Genomic DNA, 11,375 nt, shown 5'->3' with positions numbered 1-11,375 from the left:
TAGCCCATCAGTTGGCGAGTTGTCCTATGCGCTTGACCTAGGTGAGAAAATGACGGCCCCAAAGACAAAAGCGCCAGGATGGAAAAGATAAGAAGGCAGGGGAAGACGGGGAAAAAAGAGAAGAAGTCCGCTGTCCTGTCGCCATTCCTATCAAGATACCCAATCATGATTGAAGTGACCTCTAGCTTTCTCTGGTTCTAGAGTGGCAAAGAATCTTGCTAAGAGGACATCGAAGCGGCAGACAAAAAGCAAAGAAACAAAAGAGGAACAAAACGTGAGAAAAGGGCGGAATACAACCTGGTCCACCGTGGGGGCGATCGCAACGAGACCCGATAAGGGTGCCTGAGACGGCATGTCGCGAGGCTGCGAGGGGGTTGTAAGCGTGTGATTACCTAGGTAGGCGAGCCGCATCCATCCATTGTTAGGTTGTGACCCTGTTTCTGACTTTCGCACTACACCCGTTACAGGTCAAAGTCCCTTTTGAGCATGGGAGTCTAGCATGTTTACTTACTCTGCTACTGTCGGATTGATTACTTGCCACGCTGCACACGAGGGAGGGTTGTCTCGACGACATGGTGCAGATGCTCTTTTCCGAAAGTTCCACAAAGTCCGTACGGAATAGGACGATCCCATCGGTATCCGAGGACACCGGCACTATCGGCCACCCCTGGCTTACATTGCCTGACGTGGGGGAAGTAATAATGCGTGGTACTCTAGTGTATCTCTACATGTCGCGATGCCACGGCCCGCCCCAAAGATTAGTCGGCCACTTACATGGCCGATGACCCCTTCTGAATAAGGTATAGCTCAGAGGGTGACGAAAACTCGAACCATGTCGGAGAAGGCGGAGGCGAAAGCAGCATATCAGACAATATGCTGCAAACCCAACCCGCCTCTCGGTGCCTTTTCTGGCAAGGTGCAGCTAATGATTGCTCGTCCGGGCGAACCAAAACCCCAGAGTTACAGTAATGGCTGCAGAAAGGTCTTGTGGAGTCTATTCCCTGATGCAGTCTGCTATCGGGAACCGTCTCAGTCTAGGTACTTCACTAGAGGCTTTGCAATTTGCAATGGGCCGTGGTTGTCACTTGATTCAACGGTATCCGGATCAAGTCAAGAAAGTGTCCCTGCGAGGCCGTACAGGATGATTTGCACTTGGCCTTTCCGCCATAGCTACCGTCATTGCTAAAACGTCGAGGGCGATATCAATAACACCAGTGTTGACCTCACTCAGTATACTTAAGCATTCTGAGGTCACAGTGACTTTGGCAGTCCATTCAACGGAAAGAAACTCGAGCATAGATAAAAAGCTAACTTAGTTAACGCCAAAAACTCCTGCTGACCGTTTTGGTATCATTCCAACCGTGCGATATGCATGGATTTCCCAAATTCGACATTAATAAAACAAGTATGCTGACCTGCAAAGTCCGCTCTTGAAGACAAGCCTGGTCGATAGCTAGACGAATGCAGCTTCAAGACGGCTTGGTGTTGTTGTGTGGTGGTGTGGGGGAGATAAAGACTGTGTGGGTGGCGTGAGGCACACACCTCAGTAGAGGCTAGAGAAAACAGCAGCAATGGCAGCCTTGTCATATTTGACGTACTTGCCCTTGCCCTTGTCGACTTCGTGGTATCGGTCCCAGAAACGGACGTAAAGCGGCTCCAGCATTTGCTGCATGTCGCGGGCAAACATTTGGCGGACCTCGCGTTCCATGCTGAAAGACTTGTGCCGTGCTACCATGTCGTCAAAAGCGGCGTTGAAAGACGTGAACTTGTTCTTGATACTTTCCTTGTCCTTGGAACTAAGCTGCTTAAGGATTGTTGCCGAGTCTGCAGAAGCCTGGCCTGATGATGGGCGAGCCGACTTGCTCGTATGAATGACGTCGAAAAGATGCATCGACACATCCTTGCAGGGCTCTGTGTAGTAGAGCTTCGCCTTCTTGCGGTATGTTTCCAATATGCCCAGGCGCGTCTCCATTAGAGGCGCCAGATCAGACTCACGAATCGACCGCTCAATGATGGCAATACTGTTTGCTATGAAAACACCAACCACCGGCTTCTTTCCGTTCATCATCCTCGCCTTGCCATCCAGAGAGAGAAGAAGAATATCGATGGTGTCGCTGCAGTAGTCCGCAAAGATCTCCTGACCATTCGCTCCAACGTCAAAGGAGGCCAGGCTTGGCAGGGCATCACCTCCGCCACGTGATGAAGCCAGCGACTTCCACCCGCCATTACCAATCGATATCATTATGCTGGAGACAGGCCTCAAAAACTCGACCATAGTTTGCAGTCGCTGCATGGTCTCTGCGATAACAGGAGAGGGTGCGCCATCGGCTGGAATGGACTGCATGTTGGCAACCTTTCTCTTGGTATCCTCTATAAGTTCGCCAAGTGAGGTTTTCGCCGTTTCCCTGACCGGCTTAAGACAGGCGGCAAAGGCTGCGCGCAAATCCTCAAGACGGCTTGACATTCCAGAGATGATCTCGACGATTTCGTAAGCAAGGAAGCAATCCGTATTCAGATGAACTTTGATGTGAGCGTTAATCTCACGAAGAGTGCGGGAGAGCTCCACAATCGCATTCTGGCAAGTGGCTTGGAAAAGAGGGGCCCAGTCTTCCCTGGAGAATATCCTTGTGATGTTCTCATATTCGGCCTGGAACAGACGTTCCATGGCCTGGGCATAGGTACCAATGCCATTTGTTCCGGCACGGTAAACCGCATCCGGATTCTTCTTCTTTGCTGTGTTGACACTTGCGGCGGCCAGGTTGGCTAGAGTCTCGGCCAAATATGGACCACGAACCTCGGAGTATACCTCTGCAATCGTAGTTTCGGACCCAATTCCTTTGCCTTGACGATTCGACCCTGCCACAAAGGAGTATATGGGCCCTAGACGGTTGACGTTGTCTCGTGATAGAAGCGGGAATGGCTTGTCCTTTGTTATGTAATGCAGAGGCTCAAGCGATCGTGGGGTTTCGCTGCGCAACAGTTTATCGAAAAGATTTGCCAGCTGCGTAGTTCCCAGGTTGACGAGACGCTGCAGATCATTCATTGTCTGTTGGTTTGATCGAAGGTTCGATGCCTTCATGTCGACAAGGGCCTTGTTCAAGCGTTTCAGAGAGTTTAGGTAGTTCGGTAGGTCTGCCTTCTCAGGACCCATCCGAATGATTTGCTCCTCATCATTTTTGCTGTCGGCTGGCGCCCGTAACCTCTCGATGGCGGAAAGAACGTTGTCGATGTCTGCGGGAAGCGCATGATTGTTAGTTGCTTGGGTGGCCAGGTAGGCCGCAAGGCCATAGCTAGCTAGACTGGGTAGGTGCTTACTGTGACCAAGAACCTGCAACTTTTTGGTCTCTCCGTTTAGAGGCCCAGCCACCTCGCGAACACTCTTGCCAGTTGACTCAAGCCTCACGAGGCATGCTTCGATCTTCTTGGTGAGCTGGGTCGTCTTTTCGAGGCGGGAGTTGAGGACATCTACTTCAGCGCGCGCCTCCTCCTCGACGGCATGTCGTCCATTAGCCAGGCCTACCGCCATGGCGACAGCGCTAGCTCAATTTGAATGCCTTTTGTAGTCGTGAACCTCAGGTGATTGTGGCGGGCATGCATCTAAATCCAGGGGCCCCGATGTGGTGATGTGTAAGGTGATAATGATGATGGAGTCGGTAACTCTAACAGTAGAGTAAGGGTAGGAAGGCACTTTGGGGGTGGGGAACTCAATTCCCCATACTGAGCACTGACCACACCGTAGTGTGCACAAGGAGCTTGGGCGACTGCACGTGCACTCACTCGCTTGCCGCCAGCCCGGAAAATATACAGGTTCTAGTTCCAGGATACTACGACAATATGTGTATCATAATAGAAGACTGTTGACGATAGCTATTTTGTTATATTCTGATCATCCGAAAAAAGCTGCCAAGGCGAGCCCCCAAAATATGTACCATGGGCTGAACCACTGAAAATAGGCAAGTTCCGTCGCTTGTCACATTGCTCAAGGTAAGGTAGGCAGGCAGCTTGGCAGGTACCTAGGAATGAGACAAGGGTATAGCAAGCCCGGCAATATGCATCAAACGGGGCAATTAAAGTCAACCCACTTCCAGACTCGAGAGTTAGAGCGCGCATTTTCGCGTTGCACCCCTCGCACGCGTATTTCCTGGGTGACGGTCAAACCCCTCCTCTTTGGTCCAATTAGTCCCTATCGACTTTGACCAAGATTGGGTTTGACCGAGTATCACACCTGCAGCCAGCCCTGCGACAAGCCAAATATTTTGCAAAAATCTTGGCTCGCAAGCTATTCAGAAATTCAACATGGATAGCTTAACTCGCGATGAGGCTGCGGCCAGTCGCGTGCGCCAGGCTGAAGAGTTTCTTGATCCTCGTAAGTCCAAACACTGCATCACTAGTCGGCTCGGTTTTCTCTAACAACCAATCTGTCGATCATCAGACGACCAAAATGCCCGGAGCTACAGGCCCGACATCATATTGATGCTGCAAAAAAACCAAAGACGACTAGTAGTGAACATCGACCATGTCCGCGACCACAATCCCGAGATTGCTGAGGGTCTATTACTTGATCCTTTCGAGTACTCCCTTGCTTTCAATTACGCGCTGAAGCAGATCGTCAAGACCGTGCCCAATGCCCGCCCCGATCAGACTCATGATGAGGTCCAGTACTATTGCGCCTGGGCCGGCAGCTTTGGTTCGCACGCCTGCAACCCAAGGACGCTCTCTTCGCAACTCCTCAACCGCATGGTTTCGATAGAGGGCATTGTGACACGATGCTCCCTCATTCGACCAAAGGTCGTCAAGAGTGTGCACCACAGCGAGGCCGAGGACAAATTCTACTTTCGTGAATATCGTGATCAGACCATGACCAACGGCGTCACAACATCGAGCGTATATCCGACTGAAGACCCCAAGGGCAACCCATTGACCACCGAGTACGGTTTTTGCACGTACAGGGACCACCAGACCATCTCAATTCAGGAGATGCCAGAGCGAGCACCCGCTGGTCAGCTTCCAAGAGGTGTTGACGTGATCCTGGACGATGATCTCGTCGATAAGGTGAAGCCCGGCGACAGGGTGCAGCTAGTCGGCATCTTCAGGACCATGGGAAACCGCAACACCAACCACAATAGTGCACTTTTCAAGACCTTGATCTTGGCCAACAATGTTGTTCTGCTGTCATCCAAGGCCAGTGGTGGCGTTGCGACAGCCACCATCACCGATACCGACCTGCGAAACATCAACAAGATCGCCAAGAAAAAGAACCTGTTCGAGTTGCTCTCGCAGTCACTAGCCCCCAGCATCTACGGCCACGATCACATAAAGAAGGCTATTCTGCTCATGTTGCTGGGAGGTGTGGAGAAGAATCTGGAGAACGGCACACATCTGAGAGGAGATATCAACATCCTCATGGTCGGTGACCCTTCCACTGCCAAGTCCCAGTTGCTTCGATTTGTTCTCAACACAGCTCCCTTGGCCATCGCCACCACAGGTCGAGGATCCTCGGGTGTTGGTCTCACTGCTGCCGTGACATCGGACAAGGAGACAGGAGAGAGGCGACTTGAGGCAGGTGCCATGGTTATGGCAGATCGCGGGGTTGTCTGCATCGACGAATTCGACAAGATGTCAGATATTGACCGAGTCGCCATTCACGAAGTCATGGAACAGCAAACCGTCACCATCGCCAAGGCCGGCATTCACACCTCGCTAAACGCTCGCTGCAGTGTCATTGCTGCCGCTAACCCCATCTTTGGCCAGTATGATCCGCACAAGGACCCGCACAAAAACATTGCTCTCCCGGACTCACTGCTCTCTCGTTTCGACCTGCTGTTCGTAGTGACGGACGATATTGAGGATGCACGAGACCGTCAGGTATCTGAACACGTCCTGCGCATGCACCGCTACAGGCAGCCTGGCACAGAAGAAGGCTCGGTGGTGCGAGAGAACACGCAGCAGTCTCTAGGAGTCGGGATGCAGAGCCAGAGCAACGAGTCGCAAAGGCCGACTGACGTTTTTGAAAAGTACGACTCGATGCTCCATGCCGGTGTGACGGTGACATCTGGGCGAGGTGCCAACAAGAAGCCCGAAGTACTCAGCATACCGTTCATGAAGAAGTACATCCAGTATGCCAAGACGCGTATCCGGCCAGTCCTGACGCAGGAGGCATCTGACCGCATCGCCGATATCTATGTCGGTCTGCGCAACGATGAAGTTGAGGGCAACCAGCGGCGCACTAGTCCAATGACGGTTCGTACCCTGGAGACAATCATCCGTCTGGCCACAGCACACGCCCGATCACGCCTGTCAAATCGCGTGGAGGAGCGCGATGCCGCAGCCGCCGAGTCAATTCTGCGCTTTGCCCTGTTCAAGGAGGTAGTTGAGGCCGAGTCACGCAAGAAGCGGAGAAAGACTCAAAATGTGGAGTATGCCTCATCGAGCGAAGATGACAGCAGCGATGAGGACGACGATGGTGACTTGCGTAGCACTGCTCGTGCCAGTGCCACCAGGTCAGCTCGTGGTACCGCCAGAACTCGTAGAGGTGCGGCCACTACCAACGGTCGTCGCACCGACACATCCAGCGTACCTGTCGATGCTGACGAGGATGACGATGTGGAACAAGATTCTGAGGCAGCTGCGCCAAGGCGCTCGAACAGGAGTCGCCGGGGAGCGGCCGCAAGCTCGTCACAGTCGCAATCTCAGGTGTCATACGCATCTTCTGTGCCCGCCTCCCAGCTGGAAACCCAGGAAGAAGATGAAGAAGACGCCGAAGCGGAAGGTCTTGCAGATGAGGCTGCGGCGCTAAACATCAGTCAGGACGACGGCCCTGAAATAACTGCACCTAGACTAAGCGCTTTTCGACAGGCGTTGGGACAACTCCAGTCAACTGACTTGTTCGAGGATGATACTGCTAGCCTTGACAATGTTGTTGAGGCCGTCAACGCCAAGATCGGCTCTCGCAGCGGCGGGGCGTTCAGCAAGGACGAGGCTGTCAAGGCCTTGCGCAAAATGGATGAAGCAAACCAGGTCATGTAAGTTGCTCGCTCCCGCAATATCTGGACTGGTTCAACTTGGAAGGACACATACTGACCCCTTTTTTTTTCAGGTACACGGGCGGGGATTTGGTCTATCGCATCTGAATTTGTTTTTTACGTGTCAATTTCATCATATCACCTGGCGTTTGGGCGTTGTAATGTGGTACCGCCAGAGGTATATTTCTTTAGCATGTGATCACGCAGGTCAGGTTTTATGTCGGATTGAAAATAAAGGATATCCAAGGCAGTGAAGGAAAGGCTGTTTAGTATTAGATGTATGGCTGTTGGAGCTGTCGGATTCACGATGCACACCTTAGAAAGATTTTGGTGGTTTGTGACTCTATTGGCTCTTGACAATTAATCATAGGATCGAGCTCATTATCTCTAGATCCTTGGTTATTACCGCTGCAAAGACCATCTCATCCGGTTTACCTTAGCTCAGATTTTCCCACGGCTCGAAGCCTGGCCCCCTCCACCCCCATGCGACGACATAATGACCGGCCAGCAGCTCCCACTCCTCGACTTCATCCAGCCCTTCCAGGCGATCAACCCTCTCCTTCTCCTCGGGGGCTACCCACTGTGACCAGATGTCATTGACAGTCATGTGCCTGGCATTTTCGAAGCCCGCGTCTCGCAGCCGGGTGTCCTGATCCGCCGGCTGCCTGTATATTGACAGGGTGGGCATTGAAATACTTCTGGCCGCGAGGTTGGAGATCATGGTCTTGCCAAATGGGTCGTCCGGCTTGGTGGGCTCGTAGATGACGATGCCAAGGCTTGGTATGCGGTCAGAGAACCATTTGATTACACTCTTGGCCTCGGACACCTGCAGATAGCAAAGACAACACTCGGAGATGAGGAGAGTGGGGATGTCCGTCCTCAGACCCTTGATGTCGACCGGTGCATCGTCAGGCTGCTGCTGCTGCGAGGCGAGCTTCCTGAGATCGAGGCCATGGCACCAGAAACGGCCATCATTGGGCGTGCTGCACTGCCACGAGCCATCGTCTTCGATCTGGGGGTCGGGGAGGAGATTCCTCAAGGCGGGGGCAGCCTTGACGATGTTGAGCTTCTTGGCGCAGATTAGAGGGAAATCTATCTCATGGTAGACGATGCCAGCAGCGCCGTGCCGGTTGAGAAGACGCAGGCTCCTGGTGTCGGTTCCTGCGCCGAGCGAGATTATCTGCCTCTGTTGGTGTTGCTGGCCTCGCTTTTGTTGCTGGTCACCGTCAGCTACACCGAGAAACCTGTTGACGAGAACGTCGAGGCCGGCGGTGCGTGTATATGTGCCTGCCAAGCCACATTGATGTTAGGTGTTCCTTTTCTTTTGTTATGTGTCTGGTGGGGGACGGATACGATGGAGAGACATCGACGAGTGAGAGAGGAGATTTGAGGATGAGAAACAAGTAACATTAGAAAAAGAAAAAGAAGAACAGAAAAGAAGAAAAAATTCCAACCTCTGTTGATAATTGGTAATCTACGACTTGAGGGGCCAACGGCGTTCTGCACAAAGTACTGGGCAAAGGGATCATCAAGATAGCCAAGATCAACGGCGCTTGATCGAGAGACTGCGGCATCCGTGTCTGTACCCTGAATGGTCGCATCGTGGCCGGCCGCCGATTGTGCGGCACCGCTGCTGCCGCCGCCGCCGCCCCGCCGTTGTCGAAATCCGCCACCACCCCGCGCTCCCTTGAGCGAGAACAGATTGGGGATAGAAGGCGGCGCAGACATGATGTTGATCAGTGCCAAAGGGCGACTGTTGTTGCAGCTGATACCCCGCTATTATCGTGTGTGAGTAAATACAGTAGTCCTTGTAGAGGTTAATCAACTAGACAAATCGCCTGCTCCATTGCCGTAAGGAGCCCCGATTGAGGCTGAAAGATGCCTGTGCTCCCCTGAACGGTAGAGGTTGCATTAGTGACGTAACCCTGTACTTCTCATGCAGGCCAGCGGCGGCAAGGCCCAGGAAAAGCGCGCTTGACAGCGAAAAATAACGGCGAGACCCGCTTGATACTACAGTAGACTAGACAAAGACCGATGACCAGAGGGCTATGATGGATTTAATTAAATCTTGGGTCTGCATAGTAGTTAACTAACATACATTCGTCCGACTTACCTTTGGCGCAAGATAAAGAAGCCCAGTGGCGTTCTGCAAGCCAGGCACCATACGAATAATGTTACCGTATTTGTACTGTACGAAGCATTCGTACATGTAAATGCTTCAACGCCAAGGATCAACGGCTACGGGGTAAGTCATGTCAAATGTGGGGTGTCTACCACCCGCATGAAAATCAATCCGATGTGACGCGGCAAGGCGGCGGAAGGGTCTCGAGTGGAATGCGTTCATCAGCGGCACAGTCGAGTCGCTCCGCCACGCTCTGACTGACTGACTGACTTGGTGGCGTGGTATTTGTCCTTTGTTCTATTGTCCTGTCCTACCTTGCCTCACTAGACAACACTTCCTGCTGCATTGCAATTCTCTTCTTTTTATCATCCCATCCAGGCTTCAGTCTTCTTCTCGATATCTTTTTTTTTTTTTTTTCTCACCCTCACCCCACCTAGGTACTTTTTTTTTCACTGTGTAGTTTTTCGTCTTGGTTTTCTTTATTTTCTCTTTGGTTTTACTCCCACGAGGACAAGGACAGATAACCCCGAATTGGTGTCTCCGTCCCCGCAGCCATGTTAAACACCATCCGGGCCACCGTGGGTTCCGACCTGAGCAAGCGATGGATTGCAGACCAAGTCTCGCAATTGCCAGCCATCAGCCCCCTGTTGAAGGTTGCCTTCGCCATTGATTTCATCATCTTTCTGCCGCTGCTCCTGTTTGCCAACTACACCCTTGCTTCCGTCTTCACCACCTTGGCCGTGGTCGAGAATACCGATTCGACCCCGTCGTACGCCTCTCTCTCCGCCCACGATGAGGAGGAGGGTGTTTCCCTGGCCGGGGCCCCAGCCCTGCGCAAGCAGCTCGACGTAAACTCTCCGTCCGCGTCTGCCGGCATCGTGACCTCGGGGCTGCGCGCCACGTGTCGTCACCTGTACCGCACGGGAGGTGTGCGCCTGTTCTTCCGTGGCATGCTCTGCGCGGCGGCCATCTTCCTCGCCGACTCCTTCATCGGCGCCATCTTCTTGACCATCCCCATCGTGTTCCCCTTCGGCCGCCTGGTCGCCTACCTGGCCCTATGCCAGCTGCATACCGCCTGGGTCCACATCGTCATCTCGGACCGGCCCCACGGCAGCCTCGCCTTCTGGCGCCGCCTGCCGCCGTTCGGCAAGACCTTCAACGCCACAAAGTACGCCGTCGGTCTCTTCTGGCTCGCCGACCTCTTCACCGGCGCGACGCCCTACATGATCGCCAGCTTCGGGGGCAAGGACGGGAAAGTCAGCGGCCTAACCCTCATCGGCCTCTTGATCTTCACCATCCTCATGCTTCTCGTCCGCCTGCCGTCCTCTGCCGTCCTCACTCTCGTGCAGGCCAGTCTGCTTCCGGAAGGGGAAGGGACCATCGTCCCCTTTGACCGTTCGTTCGGCGGCCGCGTCGGACCTTCGGAGCTGGGCGGTGCCCAATCCCTTTCGGTCCGCGATGCCTTCAAGAGCCTGAGCCGTGAGTCCTGGATCCGCGTCATCAAGATGTTCCTCAAGACCTTCCTTGTGATCGTCGGCTTGATGATCGTGATCAGTCTCGTCGTTGCAGTGCAGATAGTGGCTCTCCAGCCCCACGCCAAGAATTGAGATGGGAACTCTCTTTGTGTTGACCGTTCGATATGGTTCGGTCCCTTCATGGTGCACAACTTTAAGGTTGTGTTTTTTTTTTTTTTTCCTTTTTTTTTTATTGGCACGGGATGTTTTTTACTGGATCGGTTCAGTGCGTGTTGTCTTGATGCCTCTCGTTATGATTAGTGGTCAGCTCGGGAGGCTGCGTCTCTCTCATCAGAGCTGCAGGATACATGTACGACAGATCCCAGTTTATAGTAACTATTCCTTTTGTGTCGGCCACAAATTCAGATACAAGACTAGCGATTCCTACGCGGGACAACTTTTGACTGTTGGGGAGTGAAAGATGATTGCTTGTTTGGTCGATTTCGAGTGTGGCATCCAGGTAGGTATTTTGTGCCGGACCTGCTGTTGACAACTGCTACCACATATACCTGTGTGCCTCGTTATGAAACCCACTGGATAGATGATTACAGGGCATGTGAAATAGCATACATACACCAGACCAGTCACCAGGTGAGCAGACTGAAACCCATCAAACTGGCTTGCTAGTACCTTGACCAATTAGAAACACAGTCTACCGGAAGGAAACGTTCTGGTCTAAGTTGACTACTCAGTGACTCTACATAGATTCTCGCTTTA

General features: G+C 52.8%; 4 protein-coding genes across 4 annotated transcripts; 2 read left to right on the top strand and 2 right to left on the bottom strand.

Annotated features, from left to right (window-relative positions):
- Positions 1–1,543: 1,543 nt before the first annotated feature.
- Positions 1,544–3,526, bottom strand: PpBr36_01276 (uncharacterized protein; the record flags this gene model as incomplete). Its single annotated transcript, XM_029888464.1, has 2 exons — positions 1,544–3,231; positions 3,316–3,526. 2 exons carry the CDS (start codon positions 3,524–3,526, stop codon positions 1,544–1,546), a joined length of 1,899 nt encoding a protein of 632 aa, XP_029751549.1.
- A 770-nt stretch (positions 3,527–4,296) lies between these two features.
- PpBr36_01275 (uncharacterized protein) lies at positions 4,297–7,130 on the top strand (the record flags this gene model as incomplete). The annotated part of the gene is made up of 3 exons (XM_029888463.1): positions 4,297–4,366; positions 4,433–7,022; positions 7,097–7,130. The coding sequence occupies 3 exons, from the start codon at positions 4,297–4,299 to the stop codon at positions 7,128–7,130; spliced, it is 2,694 nt and encodes an 897-aa protein (XP_029751552.1).
- Positions 7,131–7,458: 328 nt separating this feature from the next.
- Positions 7,459–8,750, bottom strand: PpBr36_01274 (uncharacterized protein; the record flags this gene model as incomplete). Its single annotated transcript, XM_029888462.1, has 2 exons — positions 7,459–8,309; positions 8,501–8,750. The coding sequence occupies 2 exons, from the start codon at positions 8,748–8,750 to the stop codon at positions 7,459–7,461; spliced, it is 1,101 nt and encodes a 366-aa protein (XP_029751551.1).
- Positions 8,751–9,698: 948 nt separating this feature from the next.
- Positions 9,699–10,751, top strand: PpBr36_01273 (uncharacterized protein; the record flags this gene model as incomplete). Its single annotated transcript, XM_029888461.1, has 1 exon — positions 9,699–10,751. One exon carries the CDS (start codon positions 9,699–9,701, stop codon positions 10,749–10,751), a length of 1,053 nt encoding a protein of 350 aa, XP_029751546.1.
- Between the last annotated feature and the right edge of the window lie 624 nt (positions 10,752–11,375).

This window comes from Pyricularia pennisetigena, chromosome 2 (assembly GCF_004337985.1).
Source record: "Pyricularia pennisetigena strain Br36 chromosome 2, whole genome shotgun sequence".
NCBI lineage: Eukaryota > Fungi > Ascomycota > Sordariomycetes > Magnaporthales > Pyriculariaceae > Pyricularia > Pyricularia pennisetigena.
This window is presented reverse-complemented; position numbering and strand designations above follow the sequence as displayed.